The sequence below is a fragment of the Leguminivora glycinivorella genome, chromosome Z, assembly GCF_023078275.1.
Source record: "Leguminivora glycinivorella isolate SPB_JAAS2020 chromosome Z, LegGlyc_1.1, whole genome shotgun sequence".
Taxonomy (NCBI): Eukaryota; Metazoa; Arthropoda; class Insecta; order Lepidoptera; family Tortricidae; genus Leguminivora; species Leguminivora glycinivorella.
Window position 1 is genome coordinate 29,794,672 of NC_062998.1, and position 13,999 is coordinate 29,808,670.

A 13,999-nucleotide genomic window follows, 5' to 3' on the forward strand; every position below is an offset into this window, starting at 1 on the left:
CCGGCTGGCCGGTTTTTATTATAATTTTATTAGAACAATAAAAGGAAACATCTGAAGCTAGGTATTACTTAGTATAGGGTAATCCTGTGTTAGGTACTTAATATAGTTGTATTGTGTAAAGATTCTTAAATTTCTTCATTATGTTTTATTTTCTGTATTCTGCGGTAACTACTTGTCACGTTGAATTTCAGTCGCAAAGTTTTATCCTCCGTTATCGTTTTAATAAGGAAAGTGTAATGACTGCCAACCCTTTGACACATTAAATAAAATGGAAACTTTCAAGTTATAAACTTCCTTTTAGATTATAACGAACTGGCTAACTTTCTGTTCCTTTTATGTATATAACTTTAATTACTTACTGATATTTACACGCTGCACAGTCATCTTAAGACGATACAGGAGGGGTCAATTCTCCATACAAACGCTCTCGACTATTTCCTCCGTGGTCTGATTTTTTCAACACAGATTTTTTTTATCTGTGTCGAACCGTTTTGATTTTTTTGGTATTCTTATTTTTAAAGACGCTAGAGCCCATATAAAATTTCCAAAAACGGCCTTATTGATTATGGCGCAAAAAAAGGTGTGCTATTCAAAATTAGTAACAATTAGCCAAAAAACTAAACGGTCCGACACAGATAATTTCATTGTTATTGAGATTCTCACGTTTCGTTAGGAGTGATTACGTTTTGAAGGAGGAAACAGTCGAAAGCGGAACCTCGATTTTAAAGATTTTTTCGCAATATCTTTTAACTGAGTTGTTCTGAATGGACATTTTTTTTTTCGATGAATCTAGTTAATATAACACACATATTTAAATAAAATTCCCAAATTGAAAGAGGGGCTCCTTCCTATTTTAGCATTTTCGCTCCTGTAGCGTCTTAAGACCAAAAATTGTGTCGACCTTGAAATGAGACAGTAAGTTGGAAACTCGTGTAGACATTTGTGGCGTTCTACTTGTAAATAATAATATTCCCGAAATCTTGTTTACACGAATATTTTTAGTTTCTATATATCCAATGTTTCTATACATCTAGATAGATAGGAAATGAACTAAAGAAGAAAGAGGAAGGAAGAAGGTGTCAAAAGACGCCGTCGAATATATGATATGACAGAGGGCTTAGAAAAATAGGTACGAGAGGAGCGGGGAGAATATGTATTTATTTTATAAATAGTATTTTATCTCCATTATGCACGTAAATGTTTACCTTATGGTAGGAAATGTAATGAATACAAAAATATATGTCCTTCCTAATGTCCAAAATGAAACCATTATCTACTCTATTAGCAGACGGGAAATTATTATTACTGTATTGTTTTTTACCCTTTAAAAATAATATCGCCTAAGAAAATCCAAGTGGGATTCGGAAGGGCATTTTACCGAATGCACCCGGAACGGTGGGCCAAAGTGACTGTTGAATGGTTACCAGAAATTAACCGGGGCAAAGACAGACCAAAGAAGAGATGGCCGGACGCTTCAAACCGTGAGGAGCAGAGAAAGGAACGGGAGGCCTTTGCCCAGCAGTGGGACACTATTTAGGCTATTAAAAAAACTGGAAACGGCCAACTATAGTCAATTACGGATTCCAAGCTATAGGACAAATTAAGTTATACAGATCAACACACTATTTTTAACAAGGTTGTCGTGTATAATCGCGAAAAAATTTCAAATCGAAAATAATAAAGCTTTTACTATTAATACACCCAACGCACAGTGGATCGAAATGAATAAAAAATGGACATTCGCATTTTTTTTCAAAAATCCTATTTTAAAAAATGCTCTTCGGTTGAAAATGATATGAGAAATAAAAAATATTATATAAAATTTTTCAAAATGAGGCTTATTTTAAGCAGAAAAAAATAAAATGTGTTTTTTTTGTATGAAACTGAAAAATAGGTATCTTATTGTAAGAAAACCGTAACCGATCCCGCTTTCAAACCTTTACAATGTCATTGTCCTACTTTAGAACAGTAGAAAATAGTAAAAACCTTATCTGAGTAGGTGCCCGTTTTTTTTTGTAGTCCAATCAAATGTCAGTAAATACAACATTTTTCTTAGTGCTTTATTTTTTTATTTATATTAAAAAAACGGTGTATTCATGACAATTTAGTATAAAAACAAAATATATATGACATTTTATTAAGGATAAATACAATTTTTTACAAGAAAATTGCATTGAAAGAGAAACAATTATTGCGGTGTTTTTATTGATAGTAAACAAATAGCTAAAATATACTTGAAATCAACAATAACAATTTTTTGGTGTCATCTGATCCAAGATTGTCTTTTTGAGGCCACCGCTAAGTAAAGCGACTAAAAAGACCCTCTCTTCTAAAGCTTTGGAATTATTAATAATAGAAAACATAAGCACTGATGATACTGAAAATATAGAAATGTTTGAAAGTGTAGAAGAAGGTGGTGAATAAAATAGATCTATACAATGTATTTTTTTTTATAACTTATATTGTTATTGTTGATTTCAAGTAAATTTTAACTTTTTGTTACTATCATAGTTACTAAAAACATCGCAATAACTGTTTCGATTTCAATGTAATTTTTAACCATTTCCTTGTAAAAACTTGTATTTATCTGTATCAAAATGTCATATATATTTTATTTTTATACTAAATTGTCATGAATATACCGTTTTTTTTTGAAAATAACAAATAAAGCACTAAGAAAAATGTTGTATTTACTGACTTTTGATTGGACTACAAAAAATAACGGGCACCTACTCAGATAAGGTTTTTACTATTTTCTACTGTTCTAAAGTAGGACAATGACACTGTAAAGGTTTGAAAGCGGGATCGGTTACGTACCAACGCGTCAGTCGCAAAAGAGCCGAAATTTATATTTTATTTGCTATGGGAATATTGGGATTGCATCGTCCTGCACAAAATCTAAACTCATCCACGAAATGCCTTTTCCCGGCCTCTCCAATAATGTTCTATAAACAATTTTCCAATAAAGAAATAATTTACAAAACAAATCTTGATTTAGGAAGCGTCGGTACCATTAATAGAGTTTACAACTTGAAGACCGTTACGGAGTAGGCCTTAGTAAGCAGCTGCGTTATCGATTTGTTTCGGTACCATTTTATAAAAGCGTACTGGATAAGAAAAAGTTCCTGATACAAGCGTAGTTTTTCTCCACCATCAGAATATGCTCTAGACCAGGTATCACTAGTCATTTAGTAACAATCGCTTCGCTAAAAAATATCATTTCTTTGCATTGCGCGTTGCCGTATCACATGTAAATTTAGTTAATGTTTATTATTAAAAACAGATTTCTTTGAAATACTCACCATATTGTACGCATAAGCAACAACACGCATGGTGTAGGCAGGCATGTTAAGTACGACGAAAACTGAAGAGACAATGAGTAACATCCTTGTGACTCGTTGCTGGGAACGTGGACACTGCTGTAGCCGCGAGGGTCGCGTGCGCTGGCCCGGCGCGGGTCCGGGCTGTTCTGTTTTCATGAGGTGGTGCCGGGCGCGCTCTAACCGGTACACTCCGACCATTATCCAAACATTCAATACTATTATCACTCCCAACGGCACTGTAAACGATACAGCTGTATCCAACAAATTAAATCTGGCTGCATGTACAAGGTATTCTACGTCTATACTGCAATCATTATTAACCGGCGCCGCAAACCTGAGAACAGGTACGTTCAGTAGCAGCGCCGACGCAACTATCGTGCTGATGATATGGCGAGCTCGCGCCACGGTGCAGATGGCGTTGCGGCGCAGCGGGTACAGCACTGCCACGAACCGCTCCACCGTGAACGCTACCACCAGCCACGCGCTTAGGTCACATGTCACGTAAGAAAAGTAAATAAATATCTGGCAGAAGCCCTGAGTGTAAAAAAGCCCGGTAAGTTTAACGGCACCGAGCCATGGCATCATCAGTTGGAATAAGAATACCGTATCCGAGATAGCCAAGGCAGATAAATATTGGCTAGTCGACTGCAATCTCAATTTACTACTGTAGAAAACATATACCGAAACTAAGTTTCCGATTGTCCCTAAAGAGACAAGTAGAGGTGTGTAGTAAACATTCAAGGCGGATGCGACTTGATGAGCGATAAAATCAAAAAATGTCTCATTCATATAAGTGGAATAATTGTAATCCGCGGGGGTAGAGTAGTTGAGCAAGTCGGCGGGCTCGAGCGTCGGCGAGAGGTCAGACATGGCGCGGCGTGCTTGCGCCGCGCCTCTCCGGCGGCGACTGCTGGCGCGACGTATTCCCTGCCCGCCGCTGCCGCACTTTTCCATTCGCATGCCTGACGCTTTTCACAACTTTCAGTTCTAAGCCTATTTAAAAAAATCGCCTACTTAAGCTACATTGGAAATTTCCTTCAAAATATATATTGTTTGGACCCAAATTTAACTATGTTTGGATCAAAACTGGGTTGCATTTTTCTACATAAAGATGGAAATATGTATGTATCTTTAATTTATATGAAACTAGGTATGTTAACTGTGTATTTTTTTAAATGTACTTTTTAAGGATACTCTTGACATTGTATTTGTTATTTTTGAAATGGGATTTTTAATATTGATAGTTTCAGCACAACCGATTAATGAAAAGTTTGTCTACGATATACGATGGTTACTATAATGCGATAGATACGAACATGTTACAGGGTGCCTAGCCGAATGGCACAAACGCTCACGAAATGAAACGCTAGTAGATATCTATCTCTATCGCTCTTGCGTATTGGCGCGACAGAGCCAGGCTACCTTTCGCTTTCGCGGCGTTTCGTTTCGCGTCGGAGAAATGTCATTCGGCTACGGGGCCAGAGCCTCTTCTAATTTTTTGCTTTTGACGCTTCGGTCAAAAAATGGGGATTTGTGTAACGTATTCTAAAACATCAAAAACAGTAGAGGTTCTGAACAGAAAAATCTATTTATTGACCGAAGGTTTATTGGCTAAGTTATCCGTTCTAACTTAGGCACTATGATATTTTTATGTCCAGACGCTCTGCTCTGCAGGTCTCTATTTTCAACCGATACTCGTGAAATGTTGTTACCAAGTCTATAATCCAATATTTTTAGCATTGTGCATTTATATATCAATATGTGTGCATCTTATAAACTTGACGCGGCGAGGTCTACAGTTTACTAGAATAGTTAGGCGAATATAATGTACATGATTGAATTTAAAATACCGTTACGTTTATGATTTGACGATTTTATTGATATTGTAGTAGTAGTAGTAGTACCTAAACACTTTATTCTACAGAACAAATTACAAGTACAGTGAATAATTATGATGGTTATGTACAAAGTCGAGCTTATCCCTTTAAGGGATCTCTTCCAGCTAACCTAGAATAAGTGAGAGAGGAAAATAGTAGATGGTAGACAAACACAACTAAACTGCATCGGCATATATACAAAGTACCTATCAACATATCTTTACACATAATATACATCCCTACTCTAAAAATGAATACAATTGTCCGACTCAGCAGTGAAACTCACCATACGAACTAAATAATAAAACAGTGATGTATGGTTTCTCTACGTCTAGATAACTTGCTTGCATCAAATGTTTTTGATATGAACTTTACAGCGTACGTACAAACGTAGCCAGCGCTACTGACCAACTGAACGCACAACATAGCACACGTCAATAATTGTTATATCTAAGACTTTATTAATCATTTCCGGTCGGATTTTAATAGGTACATACACATATTTTGCTGTTTACTTACTTAGCCACCACCACCACCACCATTATCATGATTAAGGACATGTCAAAAAAGCTAGTTAGGTTTGATATCCTAATCCAGTGACTATGTGCCTATCTATATGTATATGTATGTAATATCGTTCATTGTCTGTATATAGTCACTGACGTTATAAGATGTTCATATTTATATTCTAATCAGAATGTGTAATAGAGTATATTATAAATTTAAAAATATATATATATATATTAATAGGAATATGTGTTTTGTCCACAGGATCGGAGAAGGGACGAGGGACTCTGGATGCACTTTTGTGCACCACCTATTGCCGCTCCCAGCTGTACCTCTCGCGGCAGCTTGCTCAGTTGCACCCCGAGCTAACCATGCCCATGTTCTCAGGTAATGCACACATACTCACGTCAACTTACCTGTCTGATTCCAAATATTGTGCGGTTCACAATAAATGCGGATCAGCGTGTGGATCCACATCAGTGTAATAATCGCGTTACACTCATCTCTTATGGTCCAATGTTAGGTAGGTTATGTAGTTCTTAGAAGATACGGCTTAAAATGTACTTATAGGGACTGTGTTTCGCCATAGTGCATTCTTTTTCAAGCAGCGCAAACTAGTTGTGCGACGTTTTCATATTTATAACTTTGAAGTTTCGACCTGACAAGAAATGTATTACATTGCGAACTAGTGCGGAATAAAAACACCATAATATTATGGAATGAAAAATCTAGATATTTCATTACGTTTGGGCTGATCATAATACATATGTCGATATTTTATTCGGAGGAGTCATGTTTCACACAATCACTGGTTGATGTCATGTTTTTTTATTTATTTTATATTAAAAACCTTACATTTTGTTCATACACCAGAGTGCCGTGAAACCCTATCAGGTTTGTGTCGACACTCGATTGGTAAAAATATTACCCATGGGAGAGTTTAGAGTGTGTTCCCTCGAGTGTACTCTTATTATACCATCAAATAATCGATCGAATAAACTATTATTATCTCTGATAAGAAAAGTTAGGTACAAGCGATTGCTATTTAAAACATTTTCCTATCAAAGCTACAGAATTTTTTGCTCATAGACCCGTGTATCCAATTACTGCACAATGTGGAATATGTCAAGATGAAAACGGATATGAACCGGCATAACGATGAGAGATGAACAGACCACTGCCGGGCGCTGTATCGTGCAAGGTGCGTGCCTCTTGTTACAGGTGCGTTGTCATGGCAACGGATACACGTTTAGGGTTGAATACTAAACCACTGTCCAACCAACCAACAACCAACCAACTGACCATCCAACTAACCCCATTCCTACTATTAGATCTAAATAGTATCTAGCCGGATAAAGTAATTTACAAAATACACAGTTTTATAGCCGCATAATAAATACAAAACGCCTTAATGCATAAATTATCTCTATACTCCATTCTCGAAAGCAATTACCATAATATTAATATCAACAATGATTATTGTCTCACTTGAATTAATTTAAGCTTAAGTGCATGTCATCTCATATATTTGTGAAATGGCTCATCCAGACAGCTTTAAAAAAAAGCATATCAAGCTACGCGTCAAAAGTATTTACAATAAGATGTGAGTCTGCATGTCGATCAATTCAATTAGGTTGAGAGTACTTTCAGACGTCAGCTGTCGAGATAACAACTTATACGTTTCATCCGCTACTAGTGATGCTGATTGTAGATATGTCGCAGGGAAATGGCCAAAACAGAGATTTCATCAAATCACTAAGGGATATGATCAAATCACGCAGGATGTCAAAATGTCGAATCCAATTTTATCATTTCTCTAGAAAATTTCCGTCATTTGACTAAATCCCTGATTCTGTTTAGTGAAATCACAAAATTGACCAACAGACACGCCACGTTTTGTCATTTCACTAGATTTGTTTGATTTAGTCAAATGACTGAAATTTTCTAGAGAAATGATGAAATGGATTCGCCATTTTGACATCCTGCGTGATTTGATCAAATCCCTTAGAAATTTGATCAAATCTCTGTTTTGGCCATTTCCCTGCGACATATACATATGATGCGGTGGTGAATAAAAATGGTTGAGAAAAAAAACCGATTGCTAAATATTTCGCTGAGATTATTATTTATTAGGTATGTACTATCAGCAGCAAAAGCTCATGGAGAAATTATGAATGAATTCATTGATAAATTCGCCATGCACTTTTGCAGCTGACAGTACATAGGTACCGCGGGATAATTACGACTGGGGGCAAATATCAACAACTCGATATTTTTTTATGTTTTACATTTTTTGCATTATTAAATAGCACGCACGCGTTTTCAGTGGATTTATATTGAACTCAAGTTAATAATTTATAACATTAAAAAAAACTCGATTAATTAAAAATTGCCTCCCAGTAATTGGCCCACTGTACCTTTTATTAATTTAATATTGATTTCTTAGAGAAAATACATTTGTGCAAATTCGGACTTAATTCTATAAGGCATACTCTACCACTTCTGCCTGTCAATATTTGGGCAAATCAGAATAATTAAAGGCGGTGCTACATTGATATATGATATACCGGATGGGACCTATGACAGAAGCAAACAATTAAAATATGCAACTAGGGAACAAATCAAATTATTGAATATTTTTTGATTTGTTGTTTTTTTCCGGCTCGGCCACCAGTGGGCCTTGTCGTTTTTTCTTTCGTGTATGACATCTATTTCAATTTATAATTAAAATATGCTTAGGCGGGCTTGTCAGAGTTGAATAGATTAATTTCCAATCCAGTAGAATATAAATTGACATGACTTAACGACCAGTCTGCCCTAGTGGTTAGTGACCCTGCCTACTAGGCCTATGGTCCTGGGTTCGAATCCCAGGTTCGAACAGGACATTAATTTGTGTCATGAGCACAGATATGTATAGGCATCGTTGTCATGAGTACCCACATTATCACATCAAGCTTTATTGAGCTTATGAATCTGTAAGGATGTCCAATAATATAATGTTTATTTGATTTATTTATTGGGGATATACCTACATGTTTCACTCGGTGTATGTTCTCTAATTTTCTGTAACCGTTGCTTACTCAGTCAATTTATGCCTGTACCGTTACCATGGGCTGCCCAAGTGAGAGCCGTATTACTTTACTCAGAAAGTAAGTGAGTTTACGTTTGTCTACAATATATTGTGCCTAACTTCACGCCAAAGAAGCTGCTTCTATCCCTTTCTAAATCTATCTAAATATATAAAAGAAGAAGCTGACTGACTGACTGACTGACATATCAACGCACAGCCGAAACCGCTGATCCTAGAGATTTCAAATTTGGCACGTAGGTTCCTTATGTAGTGTAGAGGAGCACTAAGAAAGGATTTTCCAAAATTCACCTCCTAAGGGGGTCAAATGGGGGTTCAAAGTTTGTATGGGGAAACAAGATTAGTTTGACTATTTTATTCGAAACTTCACAGGAAGATTCCTTAAGACATATGACTGAATACGTGTTTCAGGTTTTTTGAAAATTTAACCCCTAAAAGGGTGAAAAGGGGGTGATAAAGTCAAAAAATCAATATGGGTATCGTTTTTATGGTTTATCGGGTCGCTGATCACGATAAATACAACGTTTTTAAAATCTAACGAGGCGGAAGTGAAATACCTTCTCCCCTGTTGTGGTGCAATGGGGTTTAAATATCAAAAATATATATAAAAGAAGATATTAACTGACTGACTGACATATCAACGCACAGCCGAAACCGCTGGCCCTAAGAGATGTCAAATTTGGCACATAGGTTCCTTATATAGTGTAGAGGAGCACTAAGAAAGGATTTTTCAAAATTCGCCTCCTAAGGGGCTCAAATGGGGGTTTGGGGGTTCAAAGTTTGTATGGGGAAACAAGATTAGTTTGACTATTTTATACGAAACTTCACAGGAGGATTCCTAAAGACATATGACTAAATACATGTTTCAGGTTTTTTGAAAATTTGACCCCTAAAGGGGTGCAAAGGGGTAAAGTCAAAAACACAATATGGGTATCGTTTTTATGGTTTATCGAGTCGCTGATCACGATAAATACAACGATTTTAAAATCTAATGAGGTGGAAAAGAAATTTTCTCCCCTGTTGTAGTGCAATAGGGTTAAAATATCCAAAATAGCCATAAGAGGAGCACTAAGAAAGGATTTTTCAAAGTTCACCTCCTAGCATGATAATTTGAGGGGCAGGGGGCAGGGATAGGGACAGGGACAGGGACAGGAACGGGATAGGGTTACGGTTAGGGTTAGGGATAGGGATAGGGATAGAAATAGGAATAGGGGACGGGGATGGGGATAGGGATAGGGAGGGATAGGGATAGGTATAGATAGGTATAGGGATAGAAATAGGGATAGGAATAGGGGACGGAGACGGGGATAGGGATAGGGGAGGGACGGGGATAGGGATAGGGATAGGGATAGAAATAGGGATAGAAATAGGAATAGGGGATGGGGACGGGGATAGGGATAAGGGAGGGACGGGGATAGGGATAGGGATAGGTATAGATAGGGATAGGGATAGAAATAGGGATAGGAATAGGGGACGGGGATAGGGATAGGGGAGGGACGGGGATAGGGATAGAAATAGGAATAGGGGACGGGGACGGGGATAGAGATAGGGACGGGGATAAGAATAGGGATTGGGGTCGGAATAATCGGTCGGCAATCGATATCTAGGCAGTGTAAAATGCAGGTGGCTCAGTGGTAAGGGATTAGTACGTAGGCATCGGCGAGTATCCTGCATCCGTGATAACTATTATATTCAATGTGCTGTAAGAAGATCGTTGTTTGCTTGCCTTTTATATGTTTACGTTTGCAATAAGTATAAGCAAAATGGAAAAAATTGTAAGCGATAATGCAAGGAAGTACTTTTTACCCTACCGACCATAGCGTCGAGATACTGGCTATGTGGGTTGTATGAAGTTTCCCAGTATAAATATTTATATAGGTAAAATACATACATATTCGTACCTACTACCTACGCTGTGGTCGCTGTGTAACAATTCTACAATCATTGCAAGAATTTCTTTTAAAACAATAGTAATATGTGTAAGGTACAGTCAGCCAAAAAGCAGTGTAAGGTTCTTGGCTGACCGTACAGCAAATAGATCAGTTACAATGGCCCCCCAGTCGAGAATTGCCCCGCTTTACCTTAATCGAAATAATCGCGGACAGATGTACCTACAAAGAAACCTACGGATCCAAATGAAAATCTTATTTTTTGTAAACGTTTCAATAAGAATACTTTTATTACGCGGGCGAAGCCGCGGGTAAAAGCTAGTTTATCAATAAACGGAGAAAGAACTACAGGCGAATGCCTACGCCTCTGGTGTTTACGCTATGGAACTAAAATCATAAGTAAATGTAATTTACCTATCGAAATCTGTCAATATAGGGTCTACTGCAAATTTCGAAACATACGCACTGAGGGATTCTTCCTCTTTCACTTTATACTGATAAGAGTAAAAGAGACGCATGTCCACATTTCGATAACTTCGGTATTCGGTAGTAGGCCTCAAACCATAGGCCAGGTCATTCTAACGTGACATTTCTGTCAAGTTATACAAAAATCACACGGAATTTTCAGGATTATATTTGCAGTTTTAAATAAAATTATGACTAACATATTGCATTAATTTATAATATTACGTGAAATTCAAGATTAGCTAAAATTGAATAAAAAGATATACCAGTGAACAAATCAAATAAGGTAATGAGTTATTTTTGGCCATCATTTTGTACTAAGTATTTACAATTGAGATGATTATAATGCTCAAAGCAGTTTTTGGTTCCAGAAAGATGACGGAAGCTATGATTGATATCAATATTTCCGAACAAACCCGTATGGTATTCAGTCAATATGGAAGATGGTTCAATTGATATTAATACTGTGGCACTCTGACAGTTACGCTACTCATAACCTTAGGGCAGCAGAGGGGAGCAGTACCAATTTATAGGTGTTTTTGTTCCGCCATGCACTTAATGGTATTATTGACCATGATCATCACAGGTATATGTATAGAAGTGCTCCAATAAAGGAAAAAACCTCAACTCCAAAAAATAATCCTGTTACTAAAATAAAGTATTTCATTAATTGACTTTGTTTATTTGTGATGTTCTCGAGTAGTAAAGAAATAGAAATATTTTTTAAAGAAAAAGGGGGCATCGCATCTTATATAGAATTAGCTTTTGCCCGCGGTTTCGCTCGCGTACTAAAATAATTCTTATTCAAACATATACAAATAATTAAATTTTCATTTGGATCCGTAGGTTTCTATGCAGACGTTTGTCTGCGTTTTTTTCGATTACTCATATTACTATTGTTTTTAAAAAAGAAATGCTTGCAGTGGTTGTACAAATGTTACACAGCGACCACATCGTAAGTAATAGGTACGAGTAGGCATGTATTCTATATACACTGAGGAAACTACATATTGTACAACAGAACTCACATAAGTAGCTCCGTATCTCGGCACTATTGTCGGTGGGTAAAAAGTACTTTCTCGCATACAATTACCGATTGCCGACCGATTACCCCTATCCCTAACCCTACCCCTATCCCTTAGGGTTTGCTCCCGGGAAATACCGGTACCGACAGTACCGGGAATTCCCGGGATTTTCAGCCAAGCAAAGAACCGGGAAATGAACTTGAAGGCTGTTTTAAACCCTATAATTTATGAATTTATTATGAACACTATTGGCGCTTTGTAAATAATTTGTAATTGTTCAAAAATACTTCTTTTCATTCATAAAACATTGTATTGTGTAGTTACTAAATAGTCATAAGTTTAGCATTTCAATATGTGCAATATTACTTTTATGATTAACAAAGTAATTGTTATTCCTGTAAGGGCCACTTGCACCAATGAAAATGGAGGGTTAACCCGAGGTTTAACTCACCATTCTATATGGAATTTGACAGATGACAGCCCACTAACCCTGAGTTAAGTGGTTGGTGCAAGTGGGTTTAATTGTTTCTTCTGCTGTATGTTGTATTAAATATTGTATGTTTGCGCTGATGGCCAAGTTGCCAATGCTCCCAATAAATTTTGGTTCCATTCTAATATATACCCACGAGATATGGTGTTATGGTGACTATAGGTACAAGTATTGTGCATTGAGGAACTAACATGCCCATGAATTGGTACTGCCTGCTGCTGTAGGTAATCAGTTGATTCTTAACTGCCTCATTCATTATCAATTTGAACAATCTTCTACGTTGGGTTTGCTGAATACCATACGGCTGGCATGGAAATATTGTTTTCAATAATATCTTCTTTTTCTGAAAGCAACCAATATAATCATCTCAATTGTAACTAAACAGTACAAAATGATGAATAAATATACCTAACTCATTACCTTTGTAAAAGTATCAAGCACTGGTTTCATCACGGGTTTATCTTTTTATCGAACTACTGACTAACTGCTACATTTAAGCTGTTCTTTAATTTCACGTAATATTATAAATTAATACATATTAGTCATAATTGCATTTAAAATTGCAAATATAATCGTGAAAATGTTGTGGGATTGTTAAATAATTTGACAGTAATGACACATCAGAGTGAATTGGTGGTTTACTTTTACGTTAGTGACTGTCATGATTACTCACGTAAAGTATTGAGTTTTCACTAGAGACTGTCAAATAGTTCTGGTTCTATTGACTTCATACAATCAGAAAGAGAGCGCCTTAGCTGTAAAGTTAGGAACGTATTAAAAACTGGGAGTAAACACGTTAATAACTTATGGTACCGATGAAAATTTTAGTACGTGAGCGTTTCCGCTTGGAGCGCTGTTCAGTTTTTCCATACATTTTCCGTAACTCTCACTGAAAACGTAACGTATTTTTTTACTTAAAAAAGTCATGGTAAGGCTACTGTTCTCTGGAAATCACCTACACCTTCCATAAAATAATCAATACAACAAACGTAAACCGCTCTTACATATTACTACAATGATAAGTAGGCATTCATTTTTATTCCTAGACGCCAGAAATAATAAGCGTTTGTGATTTTCTTAGAATACCTCATTAATTTTGCTTTGTTACTCTGGAAACTTGAATTTTAAATAAAGTAGGTAATCAATTGCGACTTAATTGAATAAAAAAAGAGGATTTCCGAGTTCGGGAAATGTGACCGGTATAAAGGGAGCAGCGGGTATTAGTAACTTAATTAAAGGATCAATCAAGTAAGACTGACTTTTTTAAATACTTTTATACACATGGTGCATCTTTCTCGCACTATTGCGCAAAGTAATTAGTACTTTATGTGCCTA

General features: G+C 36.6%; 1 protein-coding gene across 1 annotated transcript in view; it reads left to right on the forward strand.

Moving 5' to 3' along the window:
• The window catches only part of LOC125241883 (protein furry), a 179,952-nt gene that overhangs the window by 116,919 nt on the left and 49,034 nt on the right, over nt 1-13,999 (forward strand). The window contains exon 26 of the mRNA XM_048150568.1: nt 5,972-6,094. Coding sequence (XP_048006525.1) covers nt 5,972-6,094 — 123 coding nt within the window. The remainder of the gene's footprint in view (nt 1-5,971; nt 6,095-13,999) is intronic.